This window comes from Nycticebus coucang, chromosome 4, assembly GCF_027406575.1.
Source record: "Nycticebus coucang isolate mNycCou1 chromosome 4, mNycCou1.pri, whole genome shotgun sequence".
NCBI lineage: Eukaryota > Metazoa > Chordata > Mammalia > Primates > Lorisidae > Nycticebus > Nycticebus coucang.
In genome coordinates, this window is record NC_069783.1 from 131,812,158 (window position 1) to 131,839,280 (window position 27,123).

The window sequence follows — 27,123 nt, forward strand, 5'->3', positions numbered from 1 at the left end:
TCTGGGATAGAGACAGGTGAGACTCGGGGGGTTCAGCACAACCACCCAGCCCTTCCCTAACTCACCTAGGGCTGGCAAGCTGGGGAGGGGTTCCTGGTCCCTCTTCCCCGTGGAGACGTGTGCAGTCACCTGGGCCTCAGGTACTGGATCAGCTTCCTGGGATGCCCTGTGGGTGCCCATCACTACATCTGTTCTATGCCCCAGGAGCACAGAATCAGGGGTGTGCACTGGACAGAGAAGAGATGAGTCGGGGAGAGGGAGTGACAATCCCATTGTCCCTCAGGAGCATCTGAGAAAAGGAGGATCGGGAGCTCCAAACCTCTGACAACAACCCCTTCTCAGGTCACTGGGACCAGCCTGGTCTGAGGAGAAGGGCATGGGGAAACCCTCACCCAATGTGTTTTAGATGGAGAAGCTCTGTGGGCTCTCCCAGCCACCTGTGGGGGCGCTGCTGCACGTGAACAGGGGCAGGGCAGGGCCTGGGAGGGTGGCCAGCCTTCTGCATCCTTTGGGCTGATCAGAAGCCCATCAAAGAGGTTTTATCAGAAGTAACTAGAGAAGCGTTTTACCATCTGTATCTCTGGAAGGATCCCGGAGTTCCTGCCCTGGTCTCATGGATCCTGTGAATACAACAGGGCAAGTGGACAACCCAGGGTCTGTTGACATGGTACAAAGTTTTATGCGCCACCCCCTTTCCTTGCAAATTAGACATCAGCTGTCATGGGAGGGGACCTACAAGAAGCTTGTCTTCTTTTTCTCTAAAAATGTCAACACTCGGCATTTTCAAATTATCAAAATTTGAAAGTCACAGACATGGGAGACGCTCAGCCTGGGGCATGCTCCCTGGGAAGAGAGATTTTCAATACAGGGTGACAAGCCTGGGCTCAGTGCAGCCCTGGGAGCCCCAGGACCCCTCTCATGCCCTGGTTTCCTGATTATTCCTAGTGCAGTGTTTGCTGCAAAAGTGTTAATTTTGAAGCTAGAAATAAGGAGTGGCATTGATCCATGAATGATGGACAGAACTTGTGTTTGTGCCACACAGAGTGTGACTCTGGTCACATCTGAGAGGCTCAGGGACATGGGTCCTTTTGCACATGAACCAGCAGACAGACCCTGTCCTCACACTCCCAGAGCTGTCCTGACACATCAGCAAATGTCACCCTGAAAAGGGGATCTACTCGGCTCCCAGGGCTTTATCCTGTCCCAAGGGCCACATATCAGGGACAGAAGGTAGGAGAATGGACCCCACTCCTTCCAGACTCTGTGATGACAAATGAAGAGACTGTGGGTTTTTATAGCACAAACCAAGCGAACTAGACACATTTTGCAAACCATGAACCTGTGTGCTGCTTTTTGAAGGGAACTGATTTAATGTTCGGAGTTGAGTGGAATTGAAATGAAACTGTTTCTGGGAACATCACAATTCAGTGGAGGGCTTTCTGTGCTGACTGGGCTGCATTGACAAGGACCTGGGTGAGTTGAGACCAAGGTCAGGGTTGGAGCTCAGAGAGTGAGAGTGAGGCTAGGGAGGTTCCTGTCCCACATCCCCATCTGTCTGCGTCACTGTGAGTCACTGCCAGCTGTTCCCACTGACATCACTTCTGCCACAGTAATAATCAGCCTCGTCCCCAGCCTGGGCCCCGCCTTGTTCCCTGAGCTGGACCCAGAAAACCTCCGAGGAATCCCTGAGGGCCACTTACTATGTTTGTATATCACCTGCACAGGGGCCTGGTCTGCTTTCTGTTGGTACCAGTAGATGTATCTTTCATTAAATTTGTCACCAGAGCAGGTGATCCTGGCCGTCTGTATTAGGGACACTGACACTAACTTGGCATCCTCTGCGAGACCCAAATCTCATCTACAAGTCACCTAATCAAGTGTGGTGGGACGTGAGATCTGCTTCAACCTGATTCTTTTAACAATAAAAGCTTTGGGGAGTTTCACCTGTCCTCCCTGATAGCATCTGAGTGTCCAGAAAAGTCAACGTTTCAGTTAATTTGCTAAAATTGAAAGACACAGAGCAAATAGGTGTCAGCAATGTGTGGAGTTAGATGTGGGGTAATTGGATGTGTCTGCTCTTGAAATCGTTTTGGTAATAATTTAAATGTCCGTAGAAATTAAGTTAATAAGCAGCAGCCATTGGATGTGTGGAGTTAGATGTGGGTATCTTCAGCAGTGTATGGAAAAGAGCCATAGTTGATACAGAAAATAAAATTTAAAATACCAGAACTTGAATTGTTTAAAGAACATAATATGTCCCAATTAATTAAGATAAATCCCAGACAGAAAGAGCGTGCTCCAAAGAAACTGAATCTGTCACACTGTTGTATGCATGTTCAACTGCAAATTCCAGTTTTAGGCTTGAGCACCAGCCTGCTGATGTGTAAATACAGACCCCCAAATACAGATCCCCAATGCTTATGCAAAAGTGCAGCTTCCCTGCTTGAATCTGAGGTTCCTTTGATGTGTTTTCAAGGACTGAGTGTCCTTGGCAGTGGGGAAGGAGGGTTTCCTAGGAGATCTGTCCTTATACCCCACATAAAGGGAGACAATCATGTTATGGAAAATGATAATTTGCAACGTAAGTACATGTCCATTGACTTGAAGCCTGTAGCTCAGTGGCGAGGGTGCCAGCCATATACACTGAGGCTGGTGGGTTCGAATCCAGCCCGGGCCAGCCAAACAATGACAACTACAACTGAAAAATAGCCAGGTGTTGTGGTGGGCACCTGTAGTCCCAGCTACTTGGGAGTGTTGCATGACCGGAGACGCGAACGAACAGCAGCTTTGCCGTGGGTATAAACTCGCTCCTGTAATTATTGAGTCAAGAAACAGACTATACACCGTGGGATGGCATATAGCAAAATTCTTTATTCCAAGTTTAGGTTTTATACTTTTCCAGTCACGTACACACTTAATCTATCATCTGTTAGTCTCATCGTTATCTTCTTTTACCTGTTTGAAATTTAACATGAAAGGAAATTTAACTTGAAAGGAAATATTTTGTTATCATATCAATACAATCACTTTGTAGTAAACCTCTTCTTCTAAACATTGACTAATTTCCGAGCAGGTCACAAAGATGAAAGTAGTCACAGGGGAACAGAGTTAATAGAAGAATATCTTCAAGCATTCACTCAGTTTACTCAGTATGAAGTAATGACTGTGTCCTTTTCTCGGGGCAGAGCACCTATAGACCTCTGACAATATGTTGTTAACATATGTCAACCCTCTGGCCCGTATCTCTGAGGAAGGGTGGCATGCCCTTGGATCTCAGGCTTCACTAGGCATACAGCTTCAGAGAAAAGGCCTAAGGAATTTTACAACTCCAAACAAGCCTAACTCTGTGAGTAACCCAGGGGGGGTCCAGATCTCTTAAGCCTCTGGAAGAAAAGCAAGTCATTTTAAACTCACACTGAATTTACTTTGTGTGCTTGATGTAGGATAAGTTTATTTCTAAATATTATCCTACAGGGAGGCTGAGGCAAGAGAATAGCTTAAGCCCAAGAGTTAGAGCAGCGGTTCTCAACCTGTGGGTCGCAACCCCCTAGAAACTATATTAAAGGGTCACGGTATTAGGAAAGTTGAGAACGACTGAGTTAGAGGTTGCTGTGAGTTGTGATGCCACAGCACTCTACCGAGGGCAATATAGTGAGACTCTGTCTCAAACAAACAAACAAAGTATATGTCCACTAACGAGGAGCCATTCTTTTCCCAGCTGTTCATTTTGAAGATCTTCAGTTTAATAGCTCAAGCTTTCTTCTTTATCTCATTGTTAAATAATGAGTTTTACAATTTTTTCATTTATATAAATATCTGATACAGCTAAGTCTTATTCTTTCTCTCTCTCTCTTCCTTCCTCCCTCCATTTCTTCCTTCTTTCCTTCCCCTCTCTCTCTCTCTCTTTATTTATTTATTTATTTATTTATTTATTTATTTATTTTGACACAGTGTCTTACTTTGTCACCCTGGGTAGAGTACCGTGGCATCACAGCTCATGGGAACCTCACACTTTTGGGCTCGGCCTCCCAAGTAGCTGGGAATCTGGCCACAACACCCAGGTATTTTTAGAGATGGGATCTTGCTCTTGCTCAGGCTGGTCTCAAACTCCTGAACTCAAGCAATCCACCTGTCTCAGCCTCCCAGAGTGCTAAGACCAGAGTGCTAGGATTACAGGCATGAACATTGCACTGGGCCCTTCTCTCTCTCCCTCCTCTTCCCCCCCTTCCTCCCTCCCTCCTTTTCTCCCTCCTTTTCTCCCTCCCTTCCTTCCTTGTTTCCTTTCCTGTTCTTTCTTTTCTTCCTCTTCTTTCTTCTCTCTCAGAACTTTGACTATCTCATTTCTTTTTGGTTTCAACGTCAATGCTGATTTTTAAGACTCCTTTCTCAGAGTCCATACTGGATTATTCCAGATTTTGGTACAAACTGGCCTTGCTTGTTTATCTTTCTCCCCTCTCTGATTTTACATCTAGGAGGATCTTATTTCTGATACCAAAATACTCCCAAAGCTCACAGGATAAAAAAGAAGAGAAAAAATTATAGCATTGTGACGTAAAACTATCTTGGGTGAACCCAAGATCCAATCAAATAAATGATAAAAGCTTGTTCTTATCTAAAGAAATACCTCAAGCCATATGGTAATCAGAAGTAAAATGTCATGTTGCTCCAGATATCTCCCACAAGAACAATGCTTCTAGAAATTCAGGTGATTCATCTGCATAAGGATACTCACTCCAATGTTATCAGTAAGATTAGAATCTTGATGATGATAATAGCCACGAGGGCTGGTTGGTTAAAAATACCACCATAAAATGTTCTGCAGCCCTAGAATGAACAGGGTAGAGCCCTGTGCCTGGGACAGCTCAGAAAGACACCAGAAATAGCACATGTGACAATCTTAGACATGGAGCACCAGGACAGGGGCCTCACCCTTCACTCTACCCCATGCACAGTCTTAAGGAAACAGGGGTTGAGGTAGAAACTTGGCTCCTGTGATTTACTGAGGAGTGTGCTCAAAAGAGTTCAGAAACGGCTCGGCACCCAGAGCTGAGTGGGTAGGACACCAGCCATAAACAGCAAGGGTGGCAGGTTGGAACCCGGGTTGGGCTTGCTAAACAACAATGACAACTACAACAACAACAAGAACAATAGCTGGGCATTGTGGTGGACACCTGTAGTCCCAGCTACTTGGGAGGCTGAGGCAAGAGAATCACTTAAGCCCAAGAGTTTGAGGTTACTGGGAGCTGTGATGCCATGGTACTCTACCAAGGGCAAATCCGTGAGACTCCGTCTCAAAAAAAAAAAAAAAACAAAAAAAAACAGAGTTCAGAAATGGAGACACTCCTGGCAGAGGTAAAGTCTAGCTCCAGCCTGCATCTGGCGGAGGGGCTCAGGATCATAACTGCACCCAAGCCGTGTGCCCCTCAGAGGCCAAGGAGCAGGGCTAGTGTCCCCTGCACTGGTCACTCCTTGGAAGTGTATGCTGGTGGTGGGTGTAATTTTCAGACAACCCATCATGAGGCAGCTTCAGTTGAGAGCCCCCAGCACAGCCCCAGGGAAGGCTGTTGAGTGGGAGATAGGCTGAATGATTGAATCAACAGCACAGTAAGTATTCTGGGGTCAATAAATGAATATAAGAAAAGTGGAAGTTGAGGTCTCAGTCAAAGATTAGGCTAAGTAGGTGTGCACAGAGTCACCCCAGGACTGGAAAAAGGGCAGATCCCCACCCCAGCAATGATGAGCTACTCCTGAAGCCATCGCAGCTCCATGGCCTGCAAAGTCTTCTTTGTCCCCTGTGGGGGCCAGAAAACAGAGTGTGAACTTTGTGGAAGGGTAACTAGTCAGGGTGAGGAGGGGCTGGGAGATCCTTCTGAATCGGGAGCCAACAGTTGGGGAACCTTCTCAGAAATGTGTCTTGCAGGATTGAAACAAGATGGCGGGCTCACAGTGAAGCACTGTCAAGGGATGAAAATTGATTTTTCCTAGAAGCAGATTTTAAAAGCAGTGTTTCTTCAAAACATCTTTTTTCATAAGCATCTTGATGCACCATGGCTGGAGCAGCAGTAAAATGGGTGATATCAAAGAGAAGTATCTTGAAACATTTATTTCCAATCCAAAATGGAGTTTTATATTGTGTTTGTCATAAACCTACATATTCTTCTCTACCAGATGACTATAATTGCAAAGTGGAGCTTGCTTTGACATCTGATGGCAGGACAATAGTATGCTACCACCCTTCTGTGGACATTCCATATGAACACACAAAACCTATTCCTCTACCAGATCCTGTGTGTAATAATGAAGAAACACATGATCAAGTGCTGAAAACTAGATTAGCAGAAAAAAGTGAATGCCTTGAACAAGGACCCATGATAGAACAACTTAGCAAAATGTTCTTTACTACTAAGCACCGTTGGTATCCTCGTGGACAGTATCACACTCGTCGTAAGAAACTGAATCCTCCAAAGGACAGATGATACTGAGATTTTTTCAGGGGAATCTGAGAAAAATGTGCCTCAGATGGCATTTGAGAAAATGCAATGTGGTATATTCATTAATATGTTATATAGTAAAATAGTAATAATAAAATGCCTTCTCGTAAAAAAAAAAAAAGAAAAGAAAAGAAATGTGTCTTGCAGGAAGCAAAATATCATGAATGGGACATCCCCGTGCACCCTGTCAGGAAGCAGCCAGGTGGAGGCAGGTGCCCCATCACAGCCAGGCCACGGCTGCACAGGCCTCCTGCTGAGTCAGCCAGAAAATACAGTGGTGTCTGCACACATGGGGACCAGCAGATATGGTGACGACGCTTCAGTTCCCTGCTCCAGGGCACTGAGACAACCACAGAATCCACCTTCACCTGATCTGTAAACTGTACCCACATGCTGTTTGGGCAATACATTTAATGAAGAACAAATGGGCAAAAGACACTTTGGACTTGAACCTGTGTCTCCAGGTTCAGAGATTTTCATTCCATTAAGATTTCTGAATTGAAAAAGCATTGATCCCAGAAAGAAGTCATTTGCCAGTTTTTACCTCCCAAATTGTGTCAAAACTTGTCTAGGTGTTTTCAAATTATGCTTAAGAAGCAAATTAGCATAGCGTTGATATTCTGTACATCACCAACATGTTCTTAAAAGGTAAGATAGGAATCTGGAGAACCCACCTTTGTCCTTTGTCCCTAGGAGAGCTGGATTTCTAGCTATCTACCTAACATTTAGACCTGAGCCTGACTCTGAGAGGGGGTAACCTGGGTGGAGGAAGTTGTTTGCAGCCCCGGCAATTCCCAGTTGTCTGAGTGCCCAGCACGCCCAGCAGCAGAGTTGGCAGGAACACCCTGAAGAGCAGACAAAACGCAACAGGTGAAGACAGCTTCAGAGGCTGCATTGAACATGACTGACACAGGTCTGACTATTCCTCCCTGAAACTCCGCTCAAGTGCAGGGAAGTGTTGAGAACACACATCCAGCAACAGGAACGTCAGAGACATGAGCAGAGGGAACAGCGCAGACTGGGAAGGAGGAAGCAGGGGCACCAGTGTTAACTAGATCAGTCCTGAGACATGAGGTCAGACAATGAAGTTCACAGACTCACCCTAGAAAAGGGCTATGTACCACATCACTGGATATTACCACGGTCACCTTGGGGAGTCTCCCCTTGGGAAGCCACATAGCAATGCCAATCCCTAGTCCACCCTTCAAAGAAAGTTTGGGACTCTTTTTCTGGAATGACCCATCAGCACTGTCATGGTACAAGCAGTGACCAGTAAGTTTGTGAACTCATCCTGGGACAAGTGCTACCTACCTCATTGAGGACTATCACTGCAGTGACCTCAGAAGTCCTCCCCTTGGCTATCTGGTGACCATAGTAATAATATTCAGCAGTGAGGTAGGCAGGGCGTTTTCCAGGATGAATCAGTGAGCTTCATTGTCTGATCCCCTGGACCTCTTCCCAAATGTGCAGTGAGAGCCACGAGAGATGGCCTATAGGAAGCTCAGCCCTCTGGGTGGGGCAGTGACGGGAGGAGGGTGTCTGGATCCTCTGACCCTTCTGGTGGTGAGGCTGAGTCCAGGGGGTTGCTCTGGACAGGGAGGTCACACACACTTCCCTGGATGGGAACAGGAGACCAGACAGCATGGACACTCCAGGGGCCCCATCCACTCAGTGGGTGCCGAGTTCTGTGACCAGCCCCCTCCACTCACTGTTCCGTTTCCCACATTTGTTTTTTTTTCTCTTGAGACAGAATCTCACTTTGTCGGCCTCAGTAGAATGACAGGGAGTCATAGTTCACAGCAACCTCAAACTCTTAGCTCAAGTGATCTTCTTGCCTCAGCCTCATAGGTAGCTGGGACTACAGGCGCCCGCCACAACTCCCAGGTATTGTTCAAAGATGAGGTCCTGCTCTTTCTCAGGCTGGTCCAGAACTCCTGAGCTCAAGCAATCGTCCCACCTTGGCCTCCAAGAGTGCTAGGATTATAGGTATGGGCCACCGAGCCCAGCTTCCCCCCTCATATTTTTAAGGTCCAGCTCATTTCTGGAAAAGCTGACAGTGACACACTTCTGACAGCACTGGTGTGATCTGGCGAGCTGAGATGTACCTTGCAGGAGAGTCTGACCGAGCTTCTTCTCTGCGTCAGGTTGTCCTGGTCATGAGCCATGACCCATGTCCCTGTCAACTTATAAAATGTTCTCCTTCTCCACATCCCAGGAAAGGGATCTTGGAATATTCCTCAAGAAGCATTCTGAGCAAAGAAGAAGCTGTGGACCACTGGATGCCTGGGTAGAGTTCCTAGGAGACGTACAGTACCTGGACACAGCCCAACAGTAGCAGATGCCTCATAGTGGGGGGGTTCTCTGCCCTTTGCCCCTGGATCAGCTACTGGTTACGTCCTTAAGAAGGCTCTGGTCACCTCACAAAGGCGCTCAGCCAGACACTGACCTGAGTCAGTGCAGGGCCTCCTGTCATGGTCACATTGTCCCTCTTTCCCCTGCTGGCCCCTGCTGGCTGCTCACTGGCCCAGCACTGGACATATCCTCAGGGATGATGCTCACTTGAAAATCAGGTAAAGGAAAGGGACAGAGTGAATGGCCACAAGGCTGGAACCTGGTCACATGAGCACTGACAAGGCAGGTGATTTGGGTGAGTAGATGTAGGGAGGGCACAGGTGGTTGCATTTTCTAATCTTTCATAATTCTAACTGTTGACCTCATCTCACACTTTAGTTTACTGTGATACAGCTCACAGTAAACTGAATAGAGAAAATTAAAATACATTGCACCTAAATTCTTGTACTTTCCCAGGCTGTATAGGGAGGGTCTCCGAACACATCTAGAAGAGGGAAGGTTTCCATGAACAGGTGTAAGGATAAGAGGAGAGGAGAGACCTCACCCTCATTTTGGAGGTCATGGTCACCAGGTCACTCAGAATTCTTGAAGGAGACAGGAGGAGACACAGACGCAGCCTGGGGCAGGCAAAGCCTCTCCTGCTGCCCTGGTGACACAGAGCTGGGACTATGACCCCTCCCTGCTACTGCCACACAGCCAGTGCCCCTCAGAAGGCAGGAGGGGAGCAGGGATGGTGCAGGGTGAGAGGAGGATCAAGACCCACCTTCTCCCAACATTGTTCCTAACAATGAATATTATAGTTGAATTTCTTCATGGGAAGTCATGGCGTTGGCGAGATCTCCTGCCTTCAATCCTGTACAGACACTCTGCCCTTGGATGGCCACAGAAGAAGATACCTGGGCTGAAGGAGAGCCGGTCAGCTGGTAGGAGCTGACCAGATGTGGCACATTCACACACAGGTTAATATCTGTGGAAACTGCACATGAAGTTCTGATGGATGCTGCTGTGTGAGTGAGCCTCAAAACATTATGCTGAGTCAAAGAAGCTGGGACAGAGGGCCACCTACTGTAAGATGAGGGGGCTGCCCACCATGGGAACCTCCACAGAGTCACACAGTGTGGATGGCAGGGGACAGAGGAAGTGGGGACAGGTGTGACATCTAAGGCGGAGCTGCTTCTATTATGGGTCTTAAGATGGGCTGGGATCAGAGAGTGTTAAGGGGTGTGTATACCCATGAATGTGCTTAAGCCACTGAATCGCACATCTTTCAGTGGTGAAATTTGTGGAATGTGAATTATACTTCCCTCCAAAAATATAAAGGGCTAGGGGCTTTCTGGATGAAATATACTTTCAAGTGATTCAGAAAATGAATAATCTTTGTACGCACGTGCCTGTGTGTGGGGGTGTGTATATGGTATATATAAACACAAACAAATATATGTGTTTATGTGAATACACCTGTACATACGTGACTCACATATCCAAAAATACGTATCTATAAAGACATAAAAAGAAGGAGAGGAACAAAGCATTTATGGGAAAATGTTAAATATTGGGGATTCTCGAAGTAGGTGATTAAGGAGACTTATACTATTATTGTTACAATAGCTTTAAACATGAAATTACTTCCAAATTAAACAATATCAAAGAAAAGAGCAAATGAGAGCCTGAGCTTAGCAGTGAGGACCCGAGTGAATTCACAGCAGGTTTTGGTCTCACATCCCCATGAACTCGCCCCACTGTGTAAAGTGTTACCACTCCTGTATGAACCGCAGTAATAATCAGCCTCGTCCTCAGGGAGGACCCCAGAGATGGTCATGGAGGCTGTGTTGCCAGACTTGGAGCCAGAGAAGCGATCAGGGATCCCGGAGGGCCGAGAGCTGACACTATAAATCAGGAGTTTCATGAGTGTGCCCGGGCGTTGTTGGTACCAGGAAACATCATTATACCTCCCAACATCATTGCTGGTCCCAGTACAGGAGATGGTGACCGACTGTCCAGGAGCCCCCGAGATGGAGGGAGGCTGAGTCAGGGCAGACTGGGCCCAGGACCCTGAAAAGAGAACAAAACACAGGCTAGTGAGTCAGTGCTGAGCTCCAGGGGAGCCTGAGGAGCAGCAGAATAGGGACAGGCGTGAGGTCCCTTCCTGGAGGTGTCACCTGTGACCCAAGTGAGAAGGGTGAGGAGGAGCAGAGTCCAGGCCATGGTGGAGACCCCCAGAGTGCTGCCCCTGAGACCAGCCGCCCAGCCCTCTCTTATCCCTGCTCAGGGGAGGGGCCGCCATGCAAATCTGTGTCCTGAGCTGCCTCCTCCCCTGAGTCTGCCCTGGGCTGGACCCAGGAACTCCTGTGTCCCTGCACAGCAGGGCTCTGCACAGGAGATTGAAATTCATTAATTTCATGTTCTGATGGCAGCAACTTAAATGTTTTGCATGTGTTTTGCATGCATAAGGGAAAGGGAAGGGAAAGGGAAAGATGTGTTGACCTCCCTCATCCTAGTCAGCGGCTGGCCCTTCAGTGTCTCTGCTATGAGGTGACCATGTCTCTGTGGCCTGCCCAGGCCTGGGACAGCCCTGCAATGCCATCTGCTGGGCACAGGCACATAGGGTCTCTTTGTTAGGAAATGTGGCCTCACACCCTGTGGAAACACCTGCTGTTTTGCTGGGTCAGGTCTCCCCAGCTACAGAAGGTCCCCATCCCTGCCCCCACCCTTCGTGCTGAACCATCTGCAGCACTGAATCCCCCAAACACGTCAGTCACCTCAGGCCACCCAATCGCAGGCCCTGTGGGGCACCCATGGGGACACACAGGAGGAACCAGCCCTCCCAGGCAGAGCCAGAGTCCTGAGCCTAAGTCTGTGGCTCTGAATTACGCCTTCCCAGGTGGGGCCAGGGGTTTGTCCTTTCTGGGCCTCAGGTTCTCAGCCTGGGAAATGAGGATGGCCAGGTCCACTCTGCACGGTGGTGATCCGAGGGGCTATGACCAGGGGTGAGAAGGGGGAGGTGGACATCACACCTCTCTGTGAACACCACAGTCATCCTTTCTATGAACTTTGGCTTGATGGGAAGATTTCACTCCATATTACTCTGATTCATTTCCCGTAAACATCCGGGAGATGTCTGCCTCCTGCTTTCTTGTCCTCCCCACAGGCCCCGCCCGGCTGACTCCCCCACCTGCACTGAGGAACAAGCACAGACATCCAGCGAATACGTGTGTTCATTTATTTCCTGTAATACTTTTACACCTTTTCCATTTCCCTGCCTTTTTTTTTTCCTGCTGCCAGTGGTGGGACTCCTTTAACACTGTAAGTCCCCATGACCATGAATGAGCTCAGCTTCCACTGCACACTGGAACACACGCTGCCCTGTCTCCCCGCCGGGACCATCGATCAAACCTCAGCAAGTGCATGAACCAGCCATTTGAAGAGCAGGACAAGTAAATCACACCTAAATGACACCAGCGTTTCAAACAGTACAGAATTACTGTGAGGTTTCCAGTCTCTCTTGGGGACCCCCGGCCCTGAGTCCAGGGCAGCCCCACACTTGAAGGGGTCCCAACCAGACAACAGATGGTGACCAGGACAGCCCTGCTGATCAGTCTGGGGAAAGGGGGGGGATGTTTCTGCTGATCACGGTGGACTGGGAAAATTCACACTTTGTTTTCCCTTGTTTCCTCTCTCTCCGTGTTGCGGATTCCTGGACATTCTATGTGGTGGCAGAACCTGAGAGCACCTGTAGTGAGAATGAGATGGAATCAGTGAGGGGAGGGCACGGGACACAGCTGGGCTGGTCGGTTTCAGATCCAACCTGACCTTCACCTTGTGTCTCCCTTTCTTGCGGTTTTGTAAATTCAGCTTTAACCTGAAGGTATATGTTTTAGTAATATAGAGCAATCGATTTAACAGATTAACTTTTGAATTGGAATGTTGTTATATGGGTCATGTGTTGTGTCAATTACTGTTTATTATGGGCCATGGGCTATGGCAATGCTGTTGTTAAGACAAGTGTTAATTACTATTACTTCAGATAAGGGTTAGAAATCTTCTTGCTTTTAACTTTTATGTGTAAAGCTGAGTTTTGGAAATAGAAGAACAGAGCAGTCTCGGACAGGCTACTCTGTCTATTCCCGAGATCGCTGGCCTTCTGCTAATAAAGATAGGTGGACCTATCCCAGTCTCTGCATGCTGGCTGACAGGGACAGGAGGCCAGACCCTCTTGGCCTGGTAACACAGTGACAGTGGAGTTAGGAGGAAATGTTCCTATTTATTTCAACTACTGTTCTCCCTCTGCACCAATGCTAACACCTTATCCACCCTTCAAAGAAACTTAGAACATTTTTTCTCAGGACTCTCATGGTAAAAGGAGTGAGCAGTAAGTTTGTGAACTCAATGTAGGACAAGTGCTACCTACCTCATTGAGGACTATCACTGCAGTGGCCTCAGAAGTCCCCCCATTGGTGGTCTAGTGACCATAGAAATATTCAGCAATGAGGTGGGTAGCACATTTTCCAGGATGAATCATTGAGCTTCATTGTGTGATGTCTCAGCTCCTTCCCAATTGTGCAGTGAGAGTCATCAGAGATGGCCTGTAGGAAGCTCAGCCCTCTGGGTGGGGCAGTATCCGGAGGAGGTGGGTGTCTGGATCCTCTGCCTGCTGTGGTGGTGAGGCTGAGTCCAGAGCTTAGACCTGTCGGGGTTTGCTCTGGACAGGGGGTCACACACACTTCTCTAGCTGGGGTCTGAAGACCACACAGCTTGGGCACTTCCAGGTCCCCATGTGCTTACAGATGCTGAATTCTGTGACCTGACCCCTCTACTCACTGATCCCTCCCACCCACCCCCATTTTTTTTGTTTTTGAGACAGAGTCTCATTTTTTCTCCCTCTGTAGAATGCCATGGCGTCATAGCTCACAGCAACCTCACACTCTTGAACTTAAGAAATACTTTTTTTTTTGAGACAGAGCCTCAAGCTATAGCCCTGGGTAGAGTACCCTAGCCTCACAGCTCACAGCAACCTTCAACTCCTGGGCTTAAGTGATTCTCTTGCCTCTGCCTCCCAAGTAACTGGGTTTACAGGCACCCACCACAGCGCCCGGCTATTTTTTGGTTGCAGCCGTCATTGTTGTTTGATGGGCCCAGGCTGGATTCGAACCCACCAGCTCAGGTGTATGTGGCTGGCTCCTTAGCCGCTTGAGCCACAGGCATCGAGCCAAGAAATGCTGTTCCCTCAGCCTCCCAAGAAGCTGGGACTTTAGGTGCCCACCACAATGCCAGGCTATCTTTCAAAGATGGGGTCTTGCTCTTGCTCAGGCTGGTCTTGAACTCCTGAGCTCAAGCAATCTGCCCACCTTGGCCTCCCAGAACTCTAGGATTACAGGCATGAGCCACAGTACACAGCTTCCCTCCTCATTTTTTTAAGGTCACAGTGTCTAGCTCATTTCTGGAAAAGCTGACAGTGACATACTTCTGACAGCACTGGTGTGATCTGGAGAGCTGAGATGTACCTTGCGGGAGAGTCTGACCAAGCTTCTTCTCTGCACTCTCGTCTCCACACCAGCCTTGTCACGGTGATAAGCCATGAGCTGTGTCCCCATCGGTGTACATAATATTCTCCCTCTCCACCTTCTAGAGAAGGGATCGTGGAATATTCCCCAGGAAACATTCTGAGCAAAGAAGAAGCTGGGAATCACTTAATGTCAGAACAGAATTCCTAGGAGATGCCCAGGACCTGGGCACAGTCCAACAGTGGCAGATACCTAACATTGAGGGTCTCTGCCCTTTCCCCCAGGGTCAGCTGCTAGTCACATTCTCAATCAGGCTCTGGTCACCTCACAGGGGTGCTGGGCCAGACACTGACCTGAGTCAGTGAAGGGCCTCCTGAGATGGTCACATTGTCCCTCCTTCCCCTGCTGGCTCCTGCTGGCTGCTCACTGGCCCAGCACTGGACATGTCCTCAGGGATGATGCTCAGTTGAAAATCAGGTAAAGGAAAGGGACAGAGTGATTGGGCACAAGGCTGGAGACTGGTCAGGTGAGCACTGACATGGGGGGTGACTTGGGTGAGTAGATGTAGGGAGGGCGCAGGTGGTTTGCATTTTCTAGTCTTTCATAAATTCTAACTGTTGATCTCATACAAACTTACTTAGGTATGATACAGCTCACAGTAAACTAAATAGAGAAAATTAAAATACATTGCACATAAATTCTGGTACTTTCCCAGACTGTATAGGGAGGGTCTCAGAACACATCTGGAAGAGGGAAGGTTTCCATGAACTGGTGTAAGGATAAGGGGAGAGGAGAGACCTCACCCTCATTTTGGAGGTCATGGTGGCCATTTCAGCCAGAATTCTGAAGGAGACAGGAGGAGACACAGACGCTGCCTGAGGCAGGTAAAGCCCCTCCTGCCGACCTGGTGACACTGAGCTGGGACTGCCGCCCCTCCCTGCTCCAGCTGCACAGCCAGTGCCCCTCAGAGGGTAGGAGGGGAGCAGGGAAAATGCACCCCACGAGAGAACTCCTGGGAGGCCTCAGGGTGAGAGCAGAACCAAGACCCCCTTCTCCCAGGGTTGTTCTTAACAATGAATATTATAGTTCAATTTCTTCCTAGGAAATGATGGTGATGGCAGAACCTCCTGCCTTCAATCCTGTATGGACCCTCTGCCCTTGGATGGCCACAGAAGAAGACACCTCAGGCTGAAGGAGAGCCAGTCAGCTGGTTGTGTTGTGCCCAAATGCGAGAGAAAACGCCCACACTCTGAGTTCACATTAGGTCTAGCGTCCTTTCTTGGCTAGCCAACCAAGATGGAGTCATATCCTCAAACTCTTGGCCCCCTTTACACAGGTATAGGTTTTTTATACCCTTCTTTCAGTTGGGGAGGGGATTGGAATTCCTACTGCAAAGCAGTTTACAGACTCAAACCGCAAATTTAATTCTATAGGGCAGGGGGTCTGATTCCAAAATCAAAGAGAACCACCTGGTGTTTTACAATGACCTGCATCCTGAGCAGAGGGCAGGTTGGGATCCAGCATTAAAGAGAACCCCCTGGTGTTTTACAAGGGCCTGCATCCTGGGCTAATCTGCCCTGTTTCCACAGGGTAAGTTTATTTAACACTTCCCATTTCTGCAAGGCCTAAGTGCCCAGGGACAGGTCTTAAGAAAGTGGGGATTGTGGGATGAGAGAGTGCAAGATGGGGCCCATCTGGCCTTCTCAGTAGGAGCTCACCAGATGTGCCACATTCACACACAGATTAATATCTGTGAAAACTACAGATGAAGTTCTGATAGATGCTGCTGTGTAAGTGAGCCTGGAAAACATCCTGAGAGAAAGCAGATGACCCAGGGCCACCTACTGTAGGACTCCAGATGTGGGGCTGCCCACCACGGGGACATCCACAGAGACAGACAGTGTGGATGGCAGGGGACTGAGGAAGTGGGGACAGGGTGTGACAGCTAAGGGGCGAGGTGCTAGTGTGGTGGGTTTAAGATGGGCTGGGGTTACACAGTGTTAAGGGGTGTATACACCCACGAACATGCTTAAACCACTGAATGGCACATCTTTAAATGGTGAAATTTGTGGAATGCGGATTATACTTCCCACCAAAATATAAAGGGCTAGGGGCTTTATGGATGCAACATCCTTTCAAGTGATTGAGAAAACAAATGAACTGGGAGCCCTGCCAAATGAGATATGTGTGCCAGCCACATAAGCCTAGGTGTCAGGTTCAAGCTTGGCCAAGGCCTGCTAAGCAACAATGACAACTACAACCAAAAAATGGCCGGGTATTGTGACAGGCACCTGTGGTCCCAGCTATTGGGAGGCTGAGGGAAGAGAATTGCTTAAACCTAAGAGTTTGAAGTTGCTGTGAGCTGTGATGCCACCACACTCTTCCAAGGGCGACAGCCTAAGACTCTGTCTCAAAATAAAAAAGAGAGAAAATGATTAAACTGCGGGCGCCTGTAGTCCCAGCTGCTCAGGAGGCTGAGGCAAGAGAATCGCTTAAGCCCAGGAGTTGGAGGTTGCTGTGAGCTGTGTGAGGCCACGGCACTCTACAGAGAGCCATAAAGTAAAACTCTGTCTCTACAAAAAAAAAAAAAGAAGAAAGAAAGAAAATGAGTAAACTTTGTACACACGTGCCTGTGTGTGTGGGTGTGTATATGGTATATATAAACACAGACAAATATATGTGTTTATGTGAATACACCTGTACATACATGACTCACATAGCCAAAAATATGTATCTATAAAGACATAAAAAGAAGGACAGGAACAAAGCATTTATGGGAAAATGTTAAATATTGGGGATTCTCGAAATAGGTGATTAAGGAGTCTTTTATACTATTTTTCTCAAAATTTCTTTAAACATGAAATTACTTCCAAATTAAACAGTATCAAAGAACACAGCGAATGAGAGCCTGAGCTTAGCAGTGAGGACCCGAGTGAATTCACAGCAGGTTTTGGTCTCACTTCCCCATGAACTCGCCCCACTGTGTAGAGTGTAACCGCTCCTGTATGAACCGCAGTAATAATCACCCTCGTCCTCAGGGAGGACCCCAGAGATGGTCAGGGAGGCCGTGTTGCCAGACTTGGAGCCAGAGAAGCGATCAGGGATCCCAGAGGGCCGAGTGCTGACATCATAAATCAGGAGTTTCATGAGTGTGCCCGGGCGCTGTTGGTACCAGGAGACATAGTTATACCCCCCAACATCATTGCTGGTCCCAGTACAGGAGATGGTGACCGACTGTCCAGGAACTCCCGACATGGAGGAAGGCTGAGTCAGGCCAGACTGGGCCCAGGATCCTGAAAAGAGAAGAAAACACAGGCTGGTGAGTCAGTGCTGGGCCCCAGGGAAAACTTAGGAGATGCAGAACAAGGGTCAGCCCTGAGGTCCCCAAGGACCCTTCCCTGGAGGTGTCACCTGTGCCCTGAGTGAGGAGGGTGAGGAGCACCAGTGCCCAGGCCATGCTGGAGATCTCCAGAGTGCTGCCCCTGAGATCGCCCCCAGGCCTTCCCAGCCCTCTCTTATCCCTGCCCAGGGGAGGGGGCCTCCATGCAAATCTGTGTCCTGAGCTGCCTCCTCCCCCACTCAGCCCTGGGCTCTGCACAGGGGGTTGAAATTCATTAATTGCATGTTCTGATGGCAGCAACTTGAATGTTTTACATGTGTTTCACATGGGAGGGAAAGATGTGCTGACTTCCCACTACTTGGGCCCTTTAATTTACAAGTGGAGGGGGGAATGAGAGAACCAAACCAATGCCATATTTGAGAGAACCAGACCGATACCATCTTAAGGTTCAGAGCCATTTTGTCTAAAACCAATGAGTCACTGTGAATTGCTGGTTTGGGGGCCTTGAGTCATCAGCGTCCAATCAGAAACTGCCTCCTGGAATGGGCCATACGCAGGACCAGTAGTGACCAATCCAGAAGCGATCCCTTTGTTTAACTTGTATACACCTACTTTGCTGTGCTATCCAATAAAAATACCCCTGTTCTAGGGCTCAGGGCTCCTGGCTCAGATCCATTGTAATGGAGACCCCAGGAGTCCAAGCTCAAACTTGCAATAAAACGGCTCTTTTACTTTTGCATCGGATTCAGCTCTTTGGTGGTCTTTCTGGGGGATTTCGACTGGGCACAACAATCCTAGTCAGCTTCTGGCCCTTCAGTGTCTCTGCTGTGAGATGACCATGTCTCTGTGGCCTGACTAGGCCTGGGACAGCCCTGCAGTGCCCTCTTCTGGGCACAGGCACATTGGGGCTCTCCACTATTAGGAAATGAAGCCTCACACACTGTGGAAACACCTGCTATGGTGCTGAGTCAGGTCTCCCCAGCTGTAGACGGTCCCCATCCCTGCTCCCACCGTTTGTGCTGAACCATCTGCAGCACTGAATCCCCCAAGCACATCAGTCACCTCAGGCCACCCACCCACAGGCCCTGTGCGGCATCGAGGGGGACACAGGAGGAACCAGGTGTCCCAAGCAGAGCCAGAGTCCTGAGCCTGAGTCTGTGTCTCTGAATTACACCCTCCCAGGTGTGGCCAGGGGTTTGTCCTTTCTGGGCCTCAGGTTCTCAGCCTGGGAAATGAGGACGGCCAGGTCCACTCTGCAGGGTGGTGATCCGAGGGGCTATGACCAGAGGTCAGGAGGGGGAGGTGGACACCACACCTTTCTGTGAACATCACAGTCACACTTTCTAAGAACTTCGGCTTGATGGGAACATTTCATTTCATTGTACTCTGATTCATCTCCCATAAACATCAGGGAGATGACTGCGTCCTGCTTTCTGGGTCCCCCATCTCAGCACCCCACAGGCCCCGCCCGGCTGACTCCCCCACCTGCGCTGAGGAACAAGCACAGACATTCAGCGAATACGTGTGTTCGTTTATTTCCTCTAATACGTTTGCACCTTTTCCCTTTCCCTGTTTTCTTTTCCTGCTGCCAGTGGTACAATTCCTTTAATACCATCAGTCCCCATGACCATGAACGAGCTCAGCTTCCACTGCACACTGGAACACACGCTGCCCTGTCTCCCCTCTGGGACCGTCGATCAAACCACGGCAAGTGCATGAAGCAGCCATTTGAAGCCAGGACAATTAAATCACACATAAATGACACAGCATTTCAAATGGCACAGAACTACTGTGGGGTTTCCAGTCTCTCTTGGTGCCTGTGCCTTGAGTCCAGGGCAGCCCCACAGCTAAAGGAGCACAAACCTGAAAACAGAAGGTGACCAGGACAGCCCTGCTGATCAGACTGGGGGGAGGGAGGGGACGTTTTTGATGATCACTATGGGTGGGAAAATTCACACTTTGTTTTGCCTTATTTTCTCTCTCTCCATTTTACACTCTCCCATATACTCTGTCCGGTGGTAGCAGTGACACTGGAATTAACAAGAAATTTCCATTTTTATTACAAAGACTGTTTTCCCCTGAGGGCAGCACAATACCCAATGGCATTTTCCTTCCCTCCTGACAACTGGCTCCTAAAAAGGGTTCGTTAAGAAACTTGCTGCTGGTGGCACCTGTGGCTCAGTGGGTATGGTGCCGGCCCCATTTCAAGGGTGGTGGGTCGAAACCCGGCCCCGGCCAAACTGCAACCAAATAATAACCGGGCATTGTGGCGGGCGCCTGTACTCCCAGCTACTCAGAAGGCTGAGGCAAGAGAATCACCTAAGCCCAGGAGTTGGAGGTTACTATGAGCTGTGAGGTTCTACCAAGGGTGATAAAGTGAGACCCTGTCTCTACAAAAAACAATAATAAAAGAAGAAAGAAAGAAAAGAAACTTGCTGTCCTGCAAAGTAACTAAAGTTCCTGTGTTTGGACAAAGGGACCAACCAGGAAAAGCCCAGGGATTTGAAAACACTAAGAGAGTGTGCTCTGGGGTGAGCTCAAAACTCCAGTGTGTACCTCGTATCTGAATTCCTGTGTGTGCATGGATCTGGGCATAGATGGGATGGGAAAGGCTTGGAGAGCAAAAGTAATAGGGAGACTCCTATTCAGATACTACGGAGAGCACTCAGTGCTGCACACACGAGAGAGATGTGAGCACCAGAGCAAAGGTGAGTCAAATCCAACACATGTGGAAAACACACTCCACAGAAGACGGTTTGGAATTTATAGCCTGAACCTTCCTCCCCTTAGCACTTTGCCTGCCCTCACTCCACTGTCAATGTATGATGTAAAGGACCCATAGTTTCATGAAATAATCTGGGATAAAACCCCAAATCCCCTGACATACTGAAAGCAGGAGCACATCAAGTGACATAGGAGACGCAATCAACAAGTGACTAGGCAGAGATAACACGTGGTCTTATCTGAAAGAGGCTTTAGAGCAGCTACTACAAAATGACCCAGGAAACAAGAGAGAACACTGTTGAAGTCAATGGTAAGAAAGGACCTGAAAAACAGTCAGTGATACAAGAGAAAATAAAGTGGAGCTGCTAAAAAACAGTAAACCCAAACTAGTGCTGCTGAAACCACCTTACACACGACAGAAGAAAACCTTAGGGACTTTGAGGCCAAAGCAACAGAACATAATGAAAGTGAAGCACAGAGGGGGAAAAAGATCCCCCCCTAGCAAAGAGAAACATAGGGGGCAGACCTGGGATGACGCATGATGCCTTATGCTTGTCATTCAATCTCAAAAGACGAAGAAACAGAAGAAATACGGGCAACATAACCGAGCAATCCTCTTGGAAGCTATTAGCTAAAAGGTTCAAGAAGTTCAATGAGTTTGAACGATCAAGATGGCGCTCAAAAGTTCATTTTTGTTTTGAAAAAGATGCTTGTAGAGCCTTCTCTGAGCTTCAGTGACTGCTCAATTGTTAACAAAACCTGGACAGTGGAAGTTTATTCCCTGAAGAGTCTACCATGAACTTCCTTTCACTTGTTCCCCTCTGCTCTCACTGCACCATTTGCACCAATGAATTTCTCTTGCCCGCTGAGGAAGCAGGACTCACATCACAGCATAGGAGGTAACCCATGTCCAAAGAGCCACACTCATATGGGTCACAGTCAAAATGCAACAGGTGAAGACAGCTTCAGTGGCTGCATTGCACGTGACGGACACAGGCCTGACTGTTCCTCCCTGAAACTCCGCTCAACTTCAGGAAGTGTTAAGAACACACATCCACCAACAGGAATGTCAGAGACATGAGCAGAGGGAACAGCACAGACTTGGAAGGAGGGAGCAGGGGGACCAGAGTTACCTAGATTAGTCCTAACACATGAGGTCAGACAATGAAGTTCACAGACTCACCCTAGAATAGGGCTACATACCTCATTTCTGAATATCCCACAGTTACGGTGGGGTTTCTCCCTCGGGAAGCCATGCAGGGATGCCAACACCTAGTCCACCCTTCAAAGAAAGTTTGGGACTCTTTCTGGAATGGCCATCAGGACTGTCATGGTCCAAGGAGTGACCAGTGAGTATGGGAACTCACCCTGGGACAAGTACTCCAGGCCTCATTGAGGACTATCACTGCAGTGACCTCAGAAGTCCTCCCCTTGGCCATCTGGTGACCATAGTAATGTTCAGCAGCGAGGTAGGCAGCACTTTTTAAAGCATGAATTAGTGAGTTTCATTATCTGATGTCACAGCTCCTTCCCAAATGTGTGGTGAGAGCCACCAGAGATGGCCTGTAGGAAGCTCAGCCCTCTGGCTGGGGCAGTGATGGTGAGTGTGATGTAGAAGGCTGAGAGTTAGGGAGGAGGTGGGAGTCTGGATCCTCTGCCCCTTGTGGTGGTGAGGCTGAGTTCAGGTTAGACCTGTCAGGGTTTCCTCTGGACGGGGGTCACACACACTTCTCTGCTTGGGGACAGGAAGACTAGACAGTGGGGTCACTTCCAGGGACCCATGTGATTGTGGATGCCGAGTTCTCTGACCAGCCCCTTCCACTCACTGTTCCCTTCTCCCCCCATTTATTTTTTTCCTTGAGTCTCACTTTGTCACCCTCAGCAGAATGACATGGAGTCATAGCTCACAGCAACCTTAAACTCTTAGGCTCAAGTGATCCTCTTGCCTCAGCCTCTCAAGTAACTCAGACGACAGGCACCTGTCACATCACCCAGGTATTTTTCAAAGATGAGGTCCCACTCTTACACAGGCTGGTCTAGACCTCCTGAGCTCAAGCAATCCTTCCACCTTGGCCTCCCAGAGTGCAAGGATTACAGGCATGAGCCACTGAGCCAGCTTCCCCTGTTTTTCAGGTGCAGCTAATTTCTGGAAAAGCTGACAGTGACACACTTCTGACAGCACTGGTGTGATCTGAAAAGATGACATGTACCCTGCAGGAGAGTCTTACCAGCTTCATCTCTGCACTCTCTTCTCCGCACCACGATGTCCTGGTCGTGAACCATGACCCATGTCCCCCTCAGCTTCTAAAATGTTCTCCCTCTCTACTTCCTAGGGAAGGGATCTTAGAATATTCCTCAAGAAGCATTCTGAGCAAAGAAGAAGCTAGGGATCACTTGATGCCTGCACAGAACTCCTAGGAGATGCCCAGTACCTGGACAGAGCCCAACAGTGGCAGATGCCTGACAGTGGGGAGGGGGTCTCTGCCCTTTCCCCCGGGTCAGTTGCTGGTTAGATCCTCAAGCAGGCTCTGGTCACCTCACGGGGCGCTCAGCCAGACACTGACCTGAGCCGAGTCCGATGCAAAAGCAAAAAAGCTGTTTTATTGCAACCTCGAGCTTGGACCCCGGGGTCTCTGTTACAACGGATCAGAGCCAGGAGCGCCGAGCTCTGGAGCAGGGGGGTTTTATGGTCCCACGCAGTGGGTGGGCGTGCACAGCTTGAAACAAAGGGGGTGCTTCTGGATTGGTTAGGTGGGGGGAGGGTTCCCTGATTGGTGGGCAGTTATCTCATGATTCTGGGCAATCACCTGGACTTGCCTGAAAGGTGAAATTTACTGAGTGAAATGGCGGGGGGTGGGAAAGTGAAACTTTTAAGATGGCGCTAGTCTGGTTCTTTCAGTCACATTGTCCTCCCTTTCTGCTGGTGGCTGCTCACTGGCCCAGCACTAGACGTGTCCTAGGGGATGATGCTCAGTTGAAAATCAGGTAAAGGAAAGAGACAGAGGGATTGGGCACAAGCTGGAGCCTGCTCAGGTGAGCACTGACATGGGGGGTGATTTGGGTGAGTAGATGTAGGGAGGACACAGGATGCATTTTCGAGTCTTTCATAATTCTAACTGTTCATCTCATAGACTCTTATTTAGGTATGATACATCTCACACTAAAATAAATAGACAAAATTAAAATAGATTGGACCTGAATTCTTGTAGTTTGGCAGACTATGTAGGGAGGGTTTCAGAACACAACTAGAAGAGGGAAGGTTTCCGTGAACAGGTGCAATAAGGAGAGAGGAGAGACTTCATCCCCATTTTGGAGGTCATGGTCACCAGGTCACTCAGAATTCTTGAAGGAGACAGGAGGAGACACAGACGCAGCCTGGGGCAGGCAAAGCCTCTCCTGCTGCCCTGGTGACACCGAGCTGGGACTATGATCCCTCCCTGCTACTGCCACACAGCCAGTGCCTCTCAGAAGGCAGGAGGGGAGCAGGGAAGGTGCACCCCACGGGGGAACTCCTGGGAGGCCTCAGGGTGAGAGCAGGATCAAGACCCGCCTTCTCCCAATGTTGTTCCTAACAATGAATATTACAGTTGAATTTCTTCTTGGGAAGTCATGGTGTCGGCAAGATCTCCTGCCTTCAATCCTGTACAGACACTCTGCCCTTGGATGGCCACGGAAGAAGACACCTGGGCTGAAGGAGAGCCGGTCAGCTGGTAGGAGCTGACCAGATGTGGCACATTCACACACAGGTTAACATCTGTGGTAACTGCACATGAAGTTCTGATGGATGCTGCTGTGTGAGTGAGCCTCAAAACATTATGCTGAGTCAAAGAAGCTGGGACAGAGGGCCACCTACTGTAGGGTGTGGGGTCTGCCCACCACGGGAACCTCCACAGAATCACACAGTGTGGATGGGATGAGACAGAGGAAGTGGGGACAGGTGTGGGGACATCTGTGGGGGGGAGGTGCTTCAGTTATGGGTCTTAAGATGGGCTGGGATTAGAGAGTGTTAAGGGGTGTGTATACCCATAAATGTGCATAAGCCACTGAATTGCACATCCTTCATCTTTTACAAATGGTGAATTTGTAGAACATGTATTATATTCCTTCCAAAAATATAAAGGGCTACGGGCTTTTTTTTTTAGGGACAGAGTCTTATTTTGTTGCCCTCGGTAGAGTGCCGTCGCATCACAGCTCATGGCAACCCCCAGCTCTTGGGCTTAGGCGATTCTCTTGCCTCAGCCTCCCAAGTAGCTGGGACTATAGGCACCCACCACAATGTCCAGCTATTTTTTTTTTGTTGTTACAGTTTGGCTGGGGCCAGGTTCGAACCTGCCACCCTGGGTATATGGGGCTGGTGCCCTACTCACTGAGCCACAGGGGCCTCCTGGGGCTAGGGGCTTTATGGATACAACATACTTTCAAGTGGTTTAGACAATGAATAAACTTTGTATGCATGTGCCTGTGTGTGTGGGTGTGTATATATGATATATATAAACACAAACAAATATATGTGTTTCGAATGATGACTATATCTGTACATATATAACTCAGATATCCAAAAATATGTATCTATAAATACACAAAAAGAAGGAGAGGAACAAAGCATTTATGGGAAAGCATTATGGGAAATATTGGGTATTCTCAAAATAGATGACTAAGGAGTCTTTTATACTATTTTTGTCAAAATTTCTTTAAACATGAAATTACTTCCAAATAAAACAATATCAAAGAACAGAACAAATGAAAGCCTGAGCTTAGCAGTGAGGACCTGAGTGAATTCAAAGCAGGTTTTGGTCTCACTTCCCCATGAACTCGCCCCACTGTGTAAAGTGCCATCACTCCTGTATGAACAGCAGTAATAATCAGCCTTGTCCTCAGCGAGGACCCCAGAGATGGTCAGGGAGGCCGTGTTGCCAGACTTGGAGTCAGAGAAGCGATCAGGGATCCCGGAGGGCCGAGTGCTGACATCATAAATCAGGAGTTTCATGAGTGTGCCCGGGCGCTGTTGGTACCAGGAAACATCATTATACCTCCCAACATCATTGCTGGTCCCAGTACAGGAGATGGTGACCGACTGTCCAGGAGACCCGGACATGGAGGAAGGCTGAGTCAGGCCAGACTGGGCCGAGGACCCTGAAAAGAGAAGAAAACAAAGGCTGGTGAGTCAGTGCTGGGCCCCAGGGGAACCTCAGGAGCAGCAGAAACAGGGACAGGCCTGAGGTCCCCCAGGCCCCTTCCCTGGAGGTGTCACCTGTGTCCTGAGTGAGGAGGGTGAGGAGGACTAGAGCCCAGGCCATGGTGGAGACCCCCAGAGCGCTGCCCCTGAGAGCACCCCTGGGCCTGGCCAACCCTCTCTTATCCCTGCTCAGGGGAGGGGCCTCCATGCAAATCTGTGCCCTGAGCTGCCTCCTCCCCGCACTCTGCCCTGTTCTGGACTCTGAGACTCCTATGTTCCTGCACAGCACGGCTCTGCAGTGGGGATTGAAACTCCTTGATGAGGGTTTTAAAAATTAAGATCAAAGCCTCTGAGGATACTGAGGATATAGGGCCAGACCCAGGAGTGACTGCCCTTCCTAGTATGAGAACCCCAGGGGTTCCCACCTGAGGGTGTCAGGATCTGCCCTATCTCCACTTTGAGTGGGTGAGGTGAGGACAGGGCCTCATAGTGACTGGGAGGATCTAATCTTGACAAGCACTAGAGGCCAAGTTGGGGTCCCTTCATTCTCCCTCAGCCTTCTCCAGGCTCCCCTCAGCTAGGACAAGGCCTCATCATCCATTTGTCCCCAACTTCTACAGCAATATGTGGCCTGGAGGCATTTATCTGTCCTTCCTGAAAAGGATGTGTCAGGCACTGTGCAGAGCAGGCTGTGAGACTGGCAGAGCCCTCCCAGCCTGGGGAACATTCAGAGAATGAGCCCCCAACTCTGCTCCTCCATTCTCAAAGCTGCCAGTTTCCTGTCTTCATGCTCTCTCTGCCAGAAGTCACGGAGCCCTTTCTTTGTCCAGTTAACTATGCAGAGACCCTCGTGATCTTGTAACATGTTAATGAAGTTCAGTAGACACTACTAAATCATGTAGTTCTTCCTTTGTTTCATCAATTATCCTGAGATCCTCCAGTTCTTGCCCTTCTTACTTCTTATCATTCGTTAATGAAGTGAGTAGAAACCATTAACATGATGATTTGTTTTTATTAAAGTCATTTATATTTTCCAATTGTACTGTAGGACCAAAATTATGTCTTCTGTTTATGCTATTTCCCCATATTGTCTATGCTACTTCCCTCTGGACAACCCTGTAAAGATACTATAACATAAAGCTGATTATGTGCTTTGGGGCTGGCTGCAACCATCAGCTCCGTCAGCCCTCCCAATCTCATCCTTGGTTTCCGTGTCTTCTCTTATGCTGTATGTTCCTCATTCCCCACCAATTCCACTATGGTTCGCTCCCCTTCCCAGCCCTAGATCACGACAGGGCACCACAGACACAGGGCACACCTGTGGCCAGCATGTCACTCAGGTGTTCTTGTGGGGGAGGCAGCCTCAGAACTTTGCAGAGTCCCTTGTGACCCATGTGACTCCCTGCCCCAATCCAAGCCTCGGCTGCCCCTGCAGGCCTCAGAGAGAGGGTCCTAGCCCCAGGGTGGCAGCTGAGTGGGGCTGGAAGTCCCTGCTCTGCTCCCTCTCTTCCTCCAGCCCAGGCCCAGGCTCCCTGGTGG

At 48.9% G+C, this 27,123-nt stretch overlaps 2 protein-coding genes and 1 pseudogene across 2 annotated transcripts in view; 1 reads left to right on the forward strand and 2 right to left on the reverse strand.

Moving 5' to 3' along the window:
- LOC128583485 (immunoglobulin lambda-1 light chain-like) overlaps nt 1–25,981 on the reverse strand; it is a 69,265-nt gene extending 43,284 nt beyond the window's left edge. Inside the window, exons 1-2 of the mRNA XM_053587689.1 lie at nt 25,660–25,981; nt 25,236–25,541 (exon numbers count right to left, since the gene is read on the reverse strand). Coding sequence (XP_053443664.1) covers nt 25,236–25,541; nt 25,660–25,792 — 439 coding nt within the window. The 5' untranslated portion in view covers nt 25,793–25,981. The remainder of the gene's footprint in view (nt 1–25,235; nt 25,542–25,659) is intronic.
- LOC128583500 (immunoglobulin lambda constant 1-like) overlaps nt 1–27,123 on the reverse strand; it is an 87,126-nt pseudogene that overhangs the window by 48,186 nt on the left and 11,817 nt on the right.
- LOC128583502 (39S ribosomal protein L42, mitochondrial-like) lies at nt 6,048–6,476 on the forward strand. Its single transcript, XM_053587703.1, has one exon. The coding sequence runs from the start codon at nt 6,048–6,050 to the stop codon at nt 6,474–6,476; it is 429 nt and encodes a 142-aa protein (XP_053443678.1).